The 17,217-nt window shown below is 39.5% G+C and overlaps 1 protein-coding gene across 1 annotated transcript; it reads right to left on the minus strand.

The window, feature by feature from the left end:
* Nucleotides 1–5,945: 5,945 nt before the first annotated feature.
* On the minus strand, nt 5,946–17,119 carry LOC125310530 (protein mono-ADP-ribosyltransferase PARP12-like). Its single transcript, XM_048268042.1, has 12 exons — nt 16,299–17,119; nt 15,393–15,528; nt 14,331–14,598; nt 14,149–14,196; nt 13,664–13,790; nt 13,178–13,343; nt 12,171–12,291; nt 11,322–11,418; nt 11,054–11,123; nt 10,371–10,501; nt 8,899–9,047; nt 5,946–6,942 (listed from the first exon to the last, which is right to left on the minus strand). The coding sequence occupies exons 1-12, from the start codon at nt 16,673–16,675 to the stop codon at nt 6,287–6,289; spliced, it is 2,346 nt and encodes a 781-aa protein (XP_048123999.1). The 5' UTR covers nt 16,676–17,119; the 3' UTR covers nt 5,946–6,286.
* Nucleotides 17,120–17,217: the final 98 nt, after the last annotated feature.

Here is a 17,217-nt window from a genome sequence, read left to right on the forward strand (position 1 = left end):
CTTTAAACTACTGAACTTTTCAACTGTTCAGCCATTGTAACTGTTTGTCTGCTTGTCATCAACTATGACTCCTACCCACTGTAGCTAGTTAGCTAAGTTAGCTAAAGTTAGCTAAGTAACATGGTTAAAGATAGTTAACATGCTAGCATGTTAGCATGCTAGTTAACATTTTACAGCAAAACTGCTAAAAAATGATTAGCTAAGTTAGCTAAGTAACATGGTTAGCATAGTTAGCATGCTAGCATGTTAACATGCTAGTTAGCATTTTTAGTAAAACTGCTAAAAATGATTAGCTAAGTTAGCTAAGTAACATGGTTAGCATAGTTAGCATGTTAGCATGTTAGTTAGCATTTTTAGCAAAACTGCTTAAAATGATTAGCTAAGTCAGCTAAGTAACATGGTTAGCATAGTTAACATAATTAGCATGTTAGCATGCTAGTTAACTGCTAAAATAATTAGCTAAGTCACATGGTTAGCATACTTAGCATTTTAACATTGTTAGCATCTTTAGTTAGCATAGTAACTTGGTTAACATTATTATCTTTGTTAACATAGTTAGCATAACTGCTAGCAAACATTAGAGCCATTCAAGTGTCAGTTATCTACCTAAATAATTTAACCATTTAAACTATCCACTTATTTAACCATTCAATCATTCCAACTATATTAAACCTTATCTACCAAGTAAATCATTTAACTATATAAACTATCCACCTATTTAACTGTTCAGTCATTCCAACTATATTAAACCTCATCTACCTAGCAACCAATATAGTTTGTTTTTACTCTGTATGATATTTTACATCATATTTTTGCATTTTCATGCACTGTATTTCCTTCAGGAAATGCTTTTCTAGTTCTTCTTCTTATTCTTCTTCTTCTAACGCAGTTAATGCAGCTTAAACCGTTTAACAAAGAAACTTCATTCAAACTATGTTACGTAGGTCTTACTTAGGACATGTGGGCTTTGTATTTTTCAACTTTGTAACTTTCATACTTTTTAAACTATTAATTAAAAACTAGTCAAAATTTCCCCATAGACTTAACATGGGCTGATGACATCACAATAGAGCCGTTAAGCAATTAGAATCCTATGGCAGGTGTTCGGGCCACCTGGACCAGCTGCCAGTCTCAGGCTTTAAGCATACAAACTGGCCCTATTAAGACTACACATCCTGTTCAACTGCTTCCTCTGCCAAAATCTGTTTCAAAATAAAAGTCCTCACTACAATATTTCACTGTTAAACAATTTAACCGTTTAAACTACTGACCCTTTTAACTGTTCAGCCATTGTAACTGTTACTTATCATCAACTATGACTCCTACCCACTGTAGCTAGTTAGCTAAGTAACATGGTTAACATAGTTAGCATGCTAGCATGTTAGCATTTTAGTTAGCATTTTAAGCAAAACTGCTAAAAATGATTAGCTAAGTTAGCTAAGTCACATGGTTAGCATAGTTAGCATGCTAACATGTTAGCATGCTAATTAACATTTTAAGCAAAACTGCTTAAAATGATTAGCTAAGTAACGTGGTTAGCATGGTTAGCATGTTAGCATGCTAGTTAGCATTTTTTAGCAAAACTGCTAAAAACAATTAGCTAAGTAACGTGGTTAACATGCTAACATGCTAGTTAGCATTTTTAGCAAAACTGCTTAAAATGATTAGCTAAGTCACATGGTTAGCATAGTTAGCATGCAAGCATGTTAATTAACATTTTAAGCAAAACTGCTTAAAATGATTAGCTAAGTTAAGTTAGCTGGTTAAGATAGATTAGATGTGGTTATTAGCATAGTTAACATTTTTAAAAAACTGCTAAAATGATTAGCTAAGTTAGTTAAATAGCGTGGTTAGCATAGTTTCGTGCTAAGCGTGTTAGTATGCCAGTTAGCATAGTAACTTTGTTAATATTATTATCTTTGTTAACATAGTTAGCATAACTACTAGCAAACATTAGAGCCATTCCAACTGTCAGTTATCGTCAACTATCTACCTAAATAATTTAACCATTTAAACTATCCACCTATTTAACTGTTCAGTCATTCCAACTATATTAAACCTCATCTACTTAGCAACCAATATAGTTTGTTTTTACTCTGTATATTTTTGCATTTTCATGCACTGTATTTCCTTCAGGAAATGCTTTTCTAGTTCTTCTTATTCTTCTTCTTCTAACGCAGTTAATGCAGCTTAAACCGTTTAACGTAGAAACTTCATTCAAACTATGTTACGTAGGTCTTACTTAGGACATGTGGGCTTTGTATTTTTCAACTTTGTAACTTTTTATACTTTTAAACTATTAATTAAAAAACTAGTCAAAATTTCCCCATAGACTTAACATGGGCTGATGACATCACAATAGAGCCGTTAAGCAATTAGAATCCTATGGCAGGTGTTCGGGCCACCTGCATCAACTGCCAGTCTCAGGCTTTAAGCATACAAACTGGCCCTATTAAGACTACACACCCTATTCAACTGCTTCCTCTGCCAAAAACTGTTTCAAAATAAAAGTCCTCACTACAATATTTCACTGTTAAACAATTTAACCCTTTAAACTACTGAACTTTTCAACTGTTCAGCCATTGTAACTGTTTGTCTGCTTGTCATCAACTATGACTCCTACCCACTGTAGCTAGTTAGCTAAGTTAGCTAAGTTAGCTAAGTAACATGGTTAGCATAGTTAACATGCTAGCATGTTAGCATGCTAGTTAGCATTTTTAGCAAAACTGCTAAAAATGATTAGCTAAGTTAGCTAAGTAACATGGTTAAGATAGTTAGCATGCTAGCATGTTAACATCTTCGGATTAAGATTTTTAGTAAAACTGCTAAAATGATTAGCTAAGTTAATAAAGTAACATGGTTAAGATAGTTAGCATGTTAGCATGCTAGTTAGCATTTTTAGCAAAACTGCTTAAAATGATTAGCTAAGTCAGCTAAGTAACATGGTTAGCATAGTTAACATAATTAGCATGTTAGCATGCTAGTTAGCATAACTGCTAAAAATAATTAGCTAAGTCACATGGTTAGCATACTTAGCATTTTAACATTGTTAGCATGCTAGTTAGCATAGTAACTTGGTTAACATTATTATCTTTGTTAATATAGTTAGCATAACTGCTAGCAAACATTAGAGCCATTCCAAGTGTCAGTTATCGTCAACTATCTACCTAAATAATTTAACCATTTAAACTATCCACTTATTTAACCGTTCAATCATTCCAACTATATTATACCTTATCTACCAAGTAAATCATTTAACTATATAAACTATCCACCTATTTAACTGTTCAGTCATTCCAACTATATTAAACCTCATCTACCTAGCAACCAATATAGTTTGTTTTTACTCTGTATGATATTTTACATCATATTTTTGCATTTTCATGCACTGTATTTCCTTCAGGAAATGCTTTTCTAGTTTGACATGAGATGCTTGCACTCGTAACTTCGTCACGTGTAACTTTAGGACTGCTATTTTTTTTTTTACTAACAGTAATTCACGAAGCACTTTAGCCCTAAAAGTAGCACCTACGTCTGTGACGGCTTAAAAGAAGTGGCAAGGACTCCTAACGCGATATTTTGAAATGCATCTACTATTGTCTACAGGAGCTTCCAATCGCGAGGGAACTTGCATTGTAGGCATAACTAAGGGATGCAATAACACCACCAACAACCAAAACTAGCCTACTCATTGTCAACATGTACATGAAATGTAACGTTTCATGTGGATCAAATTAAAATGTTTTCTTTGCAAACGTAAGCATAGGCATATGGTGACAGATTAATTTATTAATGCTGCTGTGTGAATCACGGTAAGCCCCTTGAATGAAGTGGCCACTTCTTAATGGGACCCACTGTATGGAAGTGGGATAAGTAAAATAGAGATGTTTTAAATAAGATAAGGTTAATCAGAATTTCTACTATATGCCCGCTTGACAACGGCAGAGATAGAACTGGCCTTTGGCCATAGCAACCATCCATTTAGAGCGACTGGCCTTCATAGCAACCAAAGATCTGAGCTGTGTTGCAATGTGAGGCAAAAGTATAGAAAGGTGATGAAACATACAGAGACAGGTCAAGAAATATAGTGCAATGTAGACAGTAGTATACAGTTGATTTACAGACGGTGGTTTAGAGTAATATGAAGTATTCCTTTATTCTGAGATAGGCTACATCAATAGGCTCTCAAAACAACCCCAGGCTCACAAAACAATCCCAAACAGACATCACGGTCTTTATAGAGCAAATCCATATAGAGTATTTGTCAAATAAACCAGTAAAACATAATTTGTGGGATGGAATATATAACATTCACACTCATAGCTCATATTTTTTTTTAAATAAATCAGTGAAAAAGTATCCTGACAAACAAGTAGCTTTTTAATGCCTTGGTCATATTTCATAATTTCAATTCCTCTGTAGGTTACCTGATAGCCCAGTTTGAGAGGCTAAACCGCGTGACATTATTTATTTTTGCAGCCAATCACTGCTGTCATTTTATTTTATTGATTTGATCTCAGTCATAGAAGCTAAATTCGAAGGCAGGCCAAAGGTAAAATCCAACGAATCACATTCAACCCGCAAGCCAATAGTTGAATAGCCCTCTCCTAGAGCTTTTGGGATATTGCCACTGCTCCAACACTGAAAGGCACCGTTACAATGCCTGGATCAAGCCAGGTTCAGCATAGCGTATGCCACTGTCTGCTCACGTTGCTGACCGGACCAGGGCAAGCACACTTTCGCAGTTCCCGCCGGAAATGCAGTCTAGTTATTCTTATCATCACTATTACCATTATTATAATGCTAATTACATTAACTATAACCATATTTTATTACCAACTTACCGGAAGGTCACGGAAGGCTTGCTGCTGAGGTAGAGCAGGACACACTATGAAAATGTTTTGCTGACGCGCATTTTATAGACCCAGCTAGGGGTGACGTCACAAGCCGCGGCATTTGTTGCGTCATCGCTTTACCCTTTGTTTTACTGTCTATGCTTTACCAGCTTTACCCATGCCAAATGTCTGCATTACCATTTTGTTTAAGCTACTCGATTTTTTAACTGAATGTTTTCACTTCAGTTACATGTGTCCTTAGTATAACTCGTTACTCAGTTGCATTCAGGGCACTTCGGAATGACATGGACCGCCCCTGTGGCTACTTTGTTTTTCTGACAGTGTTCATGTGCTTTGCCGTAGGAATGTGTGACAAACACGGATGCCACAACAAAGGTTAAAACATACACTCGCTAATCCTAAATAAACAAATGTATTTGCTTAAAATATAGTGTAAGACGCCTGTGAAAGAAAGATATGCAGCCTTCAAGTGAAAAAAGAGCAAATTCCCAAGTTCACATTAAAACTGTTGGACATGGACTATAAACAAACTACAAGGTGATGACAAAAGTGATGACGAGCCCCTAACTTTTGACCTTGAATTTCCCCTGGGGATCAATAAAGAATCTATCTATCTATCTAACTGGGCAAAATCTAGCCCCAGTTTCCGACCTCTGACTCACATTACGTGACGGGAATGACGCGGAATGATGTTTTCAACAGGAAAAAGTTTTTTCCGAAGCCCATGAAGGCTACACAGCGTGATGGCTACTCGAGGTTGGCATGATGTAATCTCTCATGTGCGTAGTAGCCTACGAAGCTAATAACAGTAGATGGCGCTCTGGTAGTTAAAAAGGGAAAATGTATTAAAATGTTAATTTACAAACCAAAAAGACTCCAGCTCCTATGCATAAAATGAAATGATCTTAATTAGGCTTTATTTTTGTTATTATTATTATTAATCATAGTAATAATAATAATAATAATGATAATAATAATAATATAGAAAAATAAAAGTTATAGCAAAAGCATTTTAATGTAGCCTACTTTTTCTAAAAAAAATATTGTAATGGGTGTAATGTCCAATAAGCAAGCTTACAAAGAGAAAAGTCATGGTTCTTGCCAACTGTGTTTATTTCTGGTTCATTACAGATCTTGTTATTATCATTGTCACTAAACAATCAAATTCTCTGGTACAATTCCTGGGAACACAAACCCAGGGCAAAAACATGCAGGAGTGATTGAGGGATGGCATAGAATGGACACAATACAATACCTAATGAATACAATTTATTCCCCATAATATTTGCACTTGTCATTCTATGAATAAATGCAAAGAAGACAAATGTTGTAATCCCTCACATTGTTAAATAAACCTTTCAAAGTTACCCATTCATAATGTCAAAACATGACTGAGTCTCAAGACAAGGGTAAACTAACAGCCCGTATATCTACAACAACCAAGGCTGATCGAGGGCCGCCATTGAGGTGGTCCTCCTGGTCATTGGCTGTGTGTACCGTAGCCGCGGGGGGTTTGTCACGAATGGCCTCAACCTGGCGGGGGACTGATACAAAGTCATCCTGGGCTGGGGACGTTGAACTGAGAACGCAGACGAGGAGTTGATCTGGTGTAGATTATTCAAAGATGTCATGGATCCGAAGCCTCTGGACTTGGTGAGATAGGACGTTGGCACGCGCTCCATGGATTGTTCACGGCGACGGACGACGTGCGAGGTCACAATGGTGGGCTGACTCAGGGGAGAGAACAAATTGCCTGATGAGGAGGAAAGAGTTTTGGTCCTGGGGCGACCTGGGCGAGATACGGAGGCGTCTGCAGCCTCCGTCCCCGACCCTTCCTCGTACTGGAGGAGGTACTCGGGGTACACCTGGTGCTTCTCAAATATCACGAAGATGGAGGGGTTGCAGACATCGTCCACACAGCTGTCGTACAGACGCGTGTCTTCTCCATCTTTTGCCGGTGGTCGGAGGAGGCTGGAGCTGCCTTGAGTAGGTTCCCCTACCAGAACCCGACAGACAAACATGGCCCTGGTTCCCTCACAGCTGGTGTATCTGTGAGAGTATGAGGCATCTCTGGCAAAGTAACTCCCTGGAATAAAACAAAGAAGGATCTTCTTTACCCCCCAAAACAAGCTTATGAACACATTTCATACATGGAGTATTTTTTTAGACTCTTAAAGGAACACATCAACTTGATTGGAAATAAGCTTATTTTTGCCCTCTACTCCAGAATTAGATAAGAGGTTACATACAGTACCCTTCTTTTCTCTTCCCTTCAGTTAGCCTAGCTTAGCATAATTCACTGAAGTGGGTTAGACCAGTTAGCCTGTAGCCAGCCTATAGCTAAAAGTGAGCTATAGGCTAACTGGTGTAACCCACTTCCACTAAATAATTTGGTGTGTTCCTTTAAGTGAAATATGATGCTTATATGGAGTTTTCAAAATGAAAAAATCCACACATATAAAAGCAAATAAAGTGATCAAACACATGTTTTTATTATTTATTTTCATATACACTTTACAGATGTATTCATCAGAATCAGTAGTATTACAGACAGAGAGACAGTTCTGTGTTTCTGTGTCTTGGCAGTGACAGTTTAGTTTAAATTCCTTTTTTCATGATTACAATATGCAATATGTCATCTCAGCAAATCCTATAAACCTATGAAACAACAGAGAAAATCGCCAAGAGGGAAATAAAAACAGAATCTTATTTCTGATTAGAGAGTTTCTGGAAGTAATCAATTAATCAATTAAATCTGAAACCGCTTCCACATGGGACAGTGGAGACTGGGTCATAGCATCAGATGCAACCCCGGAGGCATACCGTCTGGGCAGGGGTGATGGTGACAGTGGGTCATTCACCCCTGAACGCAAAAGAGCCGTACGAGATATGATGTTTGTCAGTGAAGTTGAAGACAAGCTTGTCGCTGATGGGTGAGCGTCAGAACTCGGAGAACTTAAGGTTCTGCTTATGGAGCCTGGAACCTCGCGCTTTTCACAAGTGCTTTGGTACACCCTGTTGAGGTCGGAGATAAGCCCAGAATCTCGTGTGGCCGCAGTTTGAGGAACATGGTACACGGCAGTCGCATGCAACTCCCTGAAATCATCATCCCTCAGCAACTCCCTGAAATCATCATCCCTCAAGGGTGTGACATATTTTGAGAAAGATGGAGAGATAGGTGTTCCGGACAAAGCCTTTCCACCTGTGCTGTCAGCCAAAGCTTGCCTGTGTGACTGTAGAACTTCGGCCACGTTTTCTTTTTTCTTTTTTTTTGACCTTGAGGTTCTTAACACGAGTTCTATCTCTAGCACCTCTAGCAGCTGCTTCAAGTTCAGAGATGGTCACACATCCGGATGAGAGAAAACTCTGGGGAGTCAGGTGAGAGATCGGGGTGTGTGTCACCTCAGAAACAGCTGAATGAGCATGGGTGGCATCTGAGATTTCTTTTCTGGGGGTAACAGAGTGCTTAGTGAGACTTGCTGGTTTGGGCGCTAGGCTAGGCCTCACTGGCATCGAAGTTGAGAGGGCGCTAGTTGGGAGAACATAGCTGCCTAGTGTATTCTCTGGCACAGACATCACAAAGCCATCTGATGAACTTGCTGAGGTCAAGGTTGCACCAGGTAAAGCGTGTGACTTCAGCACGACTGTAGGGGCATTTTTGAAGACTGGGACTCTGGCTTGAGAACTTGAACTGAACCTCAAGTCTATGTTTGTCGCTGGCTTGGCTGAGGTGGCTGTGATAGACTGGGGAGTGTGCCGAGTAGGTCCAGCCTGACAGGGAACCACCTGTGTGGCTCTAGCCTGTAGAACTCTGGCATTTGAGATTAAAGGTGTGTCTATGGTAACGGTTGTCCCGTCACTGCCTCGTGTGGACGAGGTGGCCTTAGAGAAGCCTTGAGAGGTGGAGGGCCCCTGAGATGAGATGTTTTGCGAGACGTGCACAGCTGATGGCAGAGCATCCTCAGTGTACTGGATAAGGTTTAAACCCCACAGGCACAGCAACCTCACACTTGTTCTCGTCTGATTAAAGTTAAACACCCACCTTTGCCATAAGCGGTTCCGTGAGTTCCACAAATGCGCCAGTCAAAGTTCTGCTGACAGATGGCATCAATGTGCTTGGAGTCAGTACCGTGGAAGAGGATTTTTTCATTTGTTCTTCCAGAATTATTTTTTCTCATCTGATCTGCTTGCCTAGAGTGTAAATAAAAACATCAATACCAGGGCAATAACTGATTTCCTGTGCTGCAATAAATTATTTGCCATCTAATCAGCCAACACCGGTTACATTTCCATAAACAGAGTCTAGGTTAAACACATTCTGTATTTCCACAAAGCTTTGCTCTTTCAATATTAACATAGTACAAGTAAAATGTGAAATACAGATGGTGAATAAAACACAAATGACTGCACACTCAGACTTGAATTAAAAGGAGCCGAGGTATGTGATCATTCTGGGTTCCAGAAGATGATAACTGATTTGCTATCAAATTATTTAATATGATATGAAATTATTATGAAATTTGTGGGGGCAGCCATGGCCTACTGGTTAGCGCTTCGGACTTGTAACCGGAGGGTTTCCGGTTCGAACCCCGACCAGTAGGAACGGCTGAAGGCACCTAACCCCTCACTGCTCCCCGAGTGCCTGCTGTTGCAGGCAGCTCACTGCGTCGGGATTAGTGTGTGCTTCACCTCACTGTGTGTTCACTGAGTGCTGATTGTGTTTCACGAATTCACAGATTGGGATAAATGCAGAGACCATATTTCCCACACGGGATCAAAAGTATATATACTTATACTTATAAATTATGCTACTCAAATAGACTACAAACTGTGCTTCAATTCAGACATTTGAGAAATTAGCACAGATCGCTTAAAAGACAAACAACACAACAACAACAACAACAACAACAACAACAGATTGCACTTATATAGCACTTTTTGAGGCACCCAAAGCCCTTTACCATGAAGGGGGAACCTCACCCCACCTGGGTGATGTACAGCATCCATTATGTGCCAGAACATTCACCACACATCAGCTTGCGGTAAAGAGTGAGGGAATGAATGAATGAATGAGCCAGTTACACTGGGGGGATGATTAGGGGGCCAGATAGAATGAGCCAGTTACACAGGGGGATGTTTAGGGGGCCAGATTACACTGGGGGGGAGGATTAGGGGGGCAGATTACACTGGGGGGAGGATTAGGGGGGCAGATTACACTGGGGGGAGGATTAGGGGGGCAGATTGAATGAGCCAGTTACACTGGAGGATTATTAGAGGGCCAGATTGAATGAGCCAGTTACACTGGGGGGATTATTAGGGGGCCAGATTGAATGAGCCATCTTGGGAGTTTACCCAGGACACTGGGGAAGCCTCTACTCTTTGCAGTAGGTGCCATGGGGTCTTTAATGACCAGGACCCCGGTTTAAAGTCTCAGATTGAGGAAGGCAAAACAAAATGTAAACACCAATATAATCATTCCTCAGCTACTGTATACTGTCTTTTGTGAGGACGTACCATTGAAAAACCTCCCACAAACCACGGTTCTGGACCCTTTCCATGCTGGTCACTCTAAATCCAGTCATTGTTTGCCTGAAGAGGTCAGCAATTGCTGTGTACTCCTTTGAGGAACTTTCAAGTGTAACCCTCTGAAAATAAAATGTGCACTTTTGTGACAAAGTGATAAATACTTCTCGAAGACCACATTATCAACAAAAATGTCCTCCTTCCTGAAATACAGTATATATTTTTTGTTGTAAAAAAAACCCATTGGTATGATTTCACCACCTAAAAGATAATCACACCATGTAAGTAATTACACTAACTTATCCTATGAAACAAAGCTTATATATTAAAAATATCAGCAAACAGGATATGTGTGTAAAAAATATGACTGTCTAAAGGAAACCTAAATTCATCTTACAACTACCACATCATTTTACAGTAGTTCTTGATTTTCTTGAATCCCCTGGGGATCAATAAAGTATCTATCCATCTATCTATCTTACAGTCATGATTCGTATGATTTGGAGGACCGTAAAAACACAATATGATAAGACAAATTTAGGATGATCAACACCAGACTCTCACCTTAAATCCTGTCTCTGGCATGTTCAATTTAGGATTATCAACACCAGACTCTCACCTTAAATCTTGTCTCTGGCATGTTCAATTTAGGATGATCAACACCAGACTCTCACCTTAAATCCTGTCTCTGGCATGTTCAATTTATCCCAGTGGTGAGGTATACTCTTATGTGTCTGGACTGAACTGGAGAGAGAGAGAGTCAAATCTGTTTTTGAATTTTAATTATCAACAAACAATTCAATATTTTCAAAAATACAAAAATACATACCCCATATTGGGCATGATCATGAATTTTCACACATTGTTTTCTACTCAGGGAGGAGGTGGGAAAACTTTGCAGAGAAATATACTATAAAGAGAATCATTGGTAGGCTAGTTTACCTTGATTTAATCTTTCGAACCTCTGCTGCTGAGACAAAGACAGGTCGTCTTCTCACAAGTCTTTTGGTGCCAAACCGCTGGTTTGACTGAATCATGTCTGAGTAATGATGAAGAAAAGAACATCTATCTGTCCTCTATAACCTCAGGTTTTTAACACAGCTTAATCAAAGATTGAATTTTGTTTGATAACTCTTTTTCCGCTTGAATCTAACTATTCAGCTTTAGCAGGTTGAGTGGCTGATTCACTCTAGAAGATGTGGATAGTGCGCCACTCACTGCAATTGGAGCATTGTTCATTTTTGTAAAAACAAAAAACACATAAGTAAGCACAGCCTTTTGAAGTGTTTCCCACAGAATTAGATTCTATTTGTGGTGGTAGGTTTGCAGAATTAACTTGAATGCAACAGTTTTTTAACAGATTAGCGCAGTGTGGTTATGATGCTAACCAAATTTAAGCACAATTTAGTACAACCTGGAAAATCATTGTGTGGTGGTCAGTGTTGATATTGTGGTGGGTCGCCACAAATAAGTCAATTCATGGGAAACACTGCTTTTGTATTAAGCTAGTCATGAAGTAAGGAAAATGTCTGTGCCTGAAGTTCAGACACTTTCTAAGCTTAACTCGGCCCATTATGTCTGAATTAGGGCACAGTGCCTGGGAACTGCAAGCCCAGAGAACATGTGAGGAAAAACACTGCACTGTTACTGTAACACGTCAGCCCTGTTATGAGTATGTGAGAAAAACACTGATGTAACTGTACACGTCAGCCCTGTTATGACCCTTATTAGGTGTCTATAAAAATGAGTACATGGTGCAGTTAGTGTTTACTCTGTCCAAACCAAACAGACCTTGCATGCTGAGTTCATAGGTGTGTCTTCCAGCGGTGAACTCGATGACGCCGCTGTTGTCCTCCTGGTACTTCTTCTCCAGTTCCTCGCTAGTGATGGTGGCTGAAGTGTCAGTGCCCTCCTGTTATTTTTAAAACAGGGATTTTGTTAACAGCACAAAATAAATGAATGAATGAAAGGACAGGGCTAGCATGCAGTAGTAGCGTAGTGGCTAAGGAGCTGGGCTAGTATGCAGTAGTAGTGTAGTGGCTAAGGAACTGGGCTAGCATGCAGTAGCCTGAAAAGTTGTGGGTTCATTTCCCCTCTTCCATCGCTGTGCCCTTGAGCAAGGCACTTGACCCTAAATTGCTTCGAGGACAATGTAGTCCCTTGTAATATAATGGATAAAAGAGTAGAGGCTTCCCCAGTGTCCTGGGTAAACTCCCAAGATGGCTCATTCAATCTGGCCCCCTAATAATCCCCCCAGTGTAACTGGCTCATTCAATCTGGCCCTCTAATAATCCTCCAGTGTAACTGGCTCATTCAATCTGCCCCCCTAATCCTCCCCCCAGTGTCTGCTAAATGAATACATGTAAATATAGATAGAGTCTTTATGATAGATAGGCTTAAATAAAGTATATGTGAATAGTTTATAAATAGTGAATAGTTTATGGTAAATAGTAAATAGTTCATAGGCTAGTAAATACATCTAAACGCACATACTTAGACTTATAAAAGTAGACTACACACCTAAATGTAGCCTAGAGGTGATTTATTGCTATTGTGGTGTGCAAATGGGTCATGGGCCCAAATCAGCATAAATACGACTGTAGAAGTGTATATTAATCAGTGGCACTGGTTGTCTGTTTTACAGGCAAAGCCAAAGCAACAGTCCCTTATTGATGATGCGTACTGAGTCCAGTGCAAAACTATGGTCCCTTACTGATATGCATACTGAGTCCAGTGCAAAACTATGGTCCCTAACTGATAATGCGTACTGAGTCCAGTGCAAAACTATGGTCCCTTACTGATGATGCGTACTGAGTCCAGTGCCCAAACTCGTCCTCCCAGTACCACGCCCATCTGGTGGTGAGGATGAAGTTGGGCTGGGTCACCGAGGAGACCGTGGAGATGCGCCGAACCTCCACCGAATTCCGGGTCATGGTGTCAAAATGCACAGGCACATTTCCCCCACTTGGATGAAAAGAAGAAGAAAAAAAAAAATAAATATATATATACAGTATATATCAGAAGATTAAAGGATGACAGGACACCACAGTTTCTTCTAGAAGATCAATACAGTAATTATCTATCTATCCATCCATCTATCTATTCATCTATCTTGTGTGAATGAGGCTATGCATTTTACAAGGATGTTCATTGTTCGACTGACTAGAAAAGCCCCCCCAGTTTACAAGCCAAAACTGAACTGAGACACCATGTCAATACACTAATGAATTTAAAGGAAAAATACATTTAATATACACAGGTAGAGTGTCTAACCAGTCCCTGACCTGTATGATTTTGACGGGTCACAGTAGTCCTGCTCTATGGCTTCGTTGTCTGTGAGCTGCGACCAGCCCTGTCCATCTTTAAACTCCCATCTGTATGGCAAGTGGAAATGGACCTTACCGCATCTGTCTTTGAGCAAGCAGACAGACATATTTATTGATGTTTATTGATTTCATGTTTAATGTATTTGACCCAGGGGGTCAAAAAGTCTAACTCCCCCATTACTATCTAAGTATTTGTGAGAAGTAGGCTAATGCAGGAAACTATAACCAGTTTTCTTGGTTGTTACTACTAATAAATTATAACAGAAAAGTGTGTTTCTGTCTTTGTTAATTTTCTGTTTACTGGTCTGCTTTGGAAAAGACATAGACCCCTGAAACGTGATACAAAGTTGCATTTAAGAATCTATCATAGACTACTAAATGTTGAACATCAAATCTTAAGATGTAAGATGAAGATGTAAAGAAAGACAATCTTTGAAACTTACTTCCTTGTTTGCAGTAATTCTTGATATGAAAGAGGCATATTTCTGTGCCTGCAAAATGTAATTTGGAGACAGTGTAGATATGGTTTAATGGCATTTGTAAAATAATCAACAGGCTATAATTGCATAATGGTATCACTCTTTATGTGAGATATTATTATTTACATCCAGTGCACAAAACGTACCTCTGCTGTGAGTGCCTGGACTATTCGAATCCCATATGGCCAGAATGTTCCGGTACACGGACAGTAAGGATCCCACCATTCCGCTGGACACGCCCCTGGACTGCAATGTTCTATTTGGGTGGGGCTCAAAGAAGTCATGTGACCTGTCACAGTCACCTCTGTGACAGGTACCCCTGAGGTACTTCTCACAGATGTGGAGCCTCCGGCAGGTGTCCTTGTCGGGACAAAACCCAAACTCACCTGCACCTCGGTTGTAGGTGAAGCACACCTGAGGAAGACAGAAACATCAATGGAATGACAGTTAGAGAACAGTCCAAAGGGTTGTTATTTTTTTGTGGACTACTTATAAAACATTTAATATTATTACTAATCTAAAATGATAGTGGTAACATAAACACTTCATAATTTCAGGTGATTGTATTATTTTATTATCAGGACTACTTTTTCAAAGTGCTCTTCTCTGAACTTTCTTCTCCTAACTGTTTCACACGGAGATTACTACCACTGACTCTGCATGTTCCTAATGTACAGAGGGCCTTGAGGTACTATCATGTAGGGTCTTGAGGTACTATCATGTAGGGTCTTGAGGTACTCTCATGTAGGGTCTTGAGGTACTCTCATGTAGGGCCTTGAGGTACTCTCATGTAGGGCCTTGAGGTACTCTCATGTAGGGCCTTGAGGTATCTCACCGGTGACAGAAGTCACGGATAACACTTTATGTGTATTTGAAATTATGCACATTATGGAAATCATGAAATTTGAATTCAGTTTACATGCCTACAAAAACAACACTTAGGAGCTACTATTTCATGACAAGATATAACATTATTATGAAAATTATTCTTACATTATTATGAATGTATTTCTGCTAATAGATTCTCCAAGTCCCGCAATCTGAACCTTTACTATCATGTTGTGTGTATAGATAGATAGATATACTTTATCCATCCCCAAAGGGAAATTACAGAATGTATGTATGTATGTATGCACAATATGTGTGTGTGTATGTATGTATGTATGTATGTATGTATGTGTGTGTATGTATGGGGTCTTGTATCTCACCGGTGGCAGAAGAGTGTAGTCATTCTGCATTAGCAGGGTACACAGCTCCTCCCTCTTGAGCTCCTGCAGATAGTGTTGCCGCAGCAACTGGTTGTTGTGGTCAGAGTACAGGTCATGGCTGAAGCGACACACTCGCCTACACACACCCAAGAGAAGGCCAAAGAATGATACACACACCCAAAAGAAGGCCAAAAAAGCTCAGGTCATATAAATTATTACTTCATAATAAGTAAATGTTTATTGTTACTGTTGTATATTTGGGCCAAAGTGTCTACTTAGAAACATAGCACACAACACGACCCCATGCAATGGTAAAACGGTTATTATGGTTGTTGGATAGATTCCTAAATCTAAGTAAATAATCAATGTGTGTGAATGGAGCAGCTTTTTGAACCCTGTTTGAGTATGATCAGCCAATGTACACAACGATATCGTGGCACAGAGATAACTCAGCAGATTTGATAAGCAAGATTAACAGGACGTCTGATGGGTACAGTACAGCAGTATAAACTTTATAATATATAATGTAGTATAGTTTTAGAAAAAAATAAGAGACCACTGCACATTTTTCTGATGTCATCCTACGGTTGCTGAGTGACATTCAAATGAGTTGACGGCAATATTCAAATTTGCAGTGGTCTCTTCATTTTGAATATGACTGCCAACTAATTCGAATGTTACTCAGCAACCATAGGATGACTTTAGAAAAAAAGTGTGCTGGTCTCTTAATTTTTTCCAGAGCTGTATAGCAAAGTCAACAACTGGTTAGATGTTTTAGAGATCAGTAATATTTTGAGTGTCAATATTTTAGCTTAGATGAGCAAAACAGATATAGACAAAAAAAACAAAAACAGATTCATTCTGAGCGAAATTACTACCCTCTAATGTCAATACTGCTATTCTTACCTTCCACGATTATGAGGGCAATCCTCACCAAGCAGGTACAATTTACACAGGTGTATATTTGAACAGCCAGTGCAATCCCGGGCCCTGCAGAGCCTTAGCTGTGTCTTGGCGATGACTGTTTTCTTTCCATCCAGACTGCAAATAACAAACAGCTGCTTATTCCCCAGAATTTGGTCCAGCTCATTTCTCTGGATCTGACCAGATAGATCGTCCGTCAGTTGACAGAGGTCCGATCGCCCAGTCTGGGCACACGTCACCTTATACACGAGCGCTGCGGTCTGCATGGTAGACAGCTGAGAGTCCCTCTGTGGGTCTGCTGCACAGCTGTCAGGGTAGGGCCTATGTGGCACTACGTAACACTGGACTTTGCTCATCATAAAATATACACCGGGTCACTAGACGGGAAATGAAACTTAACTGTACTTGATGGAAGTCAGTAGGCTATACTACTACACTCATAAGGGATTAGGGAAAGTACATAGACAATATACATGTCCTACAATGACTTTACTATAGAAAGTCTTTTTTAAACTCTCCCAAATTCAATAGTGGAAAATGAAACTGAAGTGTGCTTGGAGAAATGAAAGTAGATTCCCAAAAGGGATTTGGGAAAACTTAGGAAACTACAGTATAGACAATGGGTGAAATGGGTGAAAATCTATGTTGAATTTATCTCATTAACTACCTCCTTTGAGCAGCATATTTAGTATTTTTCTAACATATTGCCTGTTCAGATAGTGTCCACACACTAGATGTTGTATTCAAACACTCACAGTTTAATGCCACCACATGTGACATCTAGTGTCTAGTAATTTTATTTATTTATTTTTTGCATATTACTTTCAGGCCATAGATATCCCTCTCAATTGAAACAACTCATCTTCCAAATGCTGGCAAACATTGGAACACTGAATCAGTG

The sequence above is a fragment of the Alosa alosa genome, chromosome 17 (assembly GCF_017589495.1).
Source record: "Alosa alosa isolate M-15738 ecotype Scorff River chromosome 17, AALO_Geno_1.1, whole genome shotgun sequence".
NCBI classification, from domain to species: Eukaryota; Metazoa; Chordata; class Actinopteri; order Clupeiformes; family Clupeidae; genus Alosa; species Alosa alosa.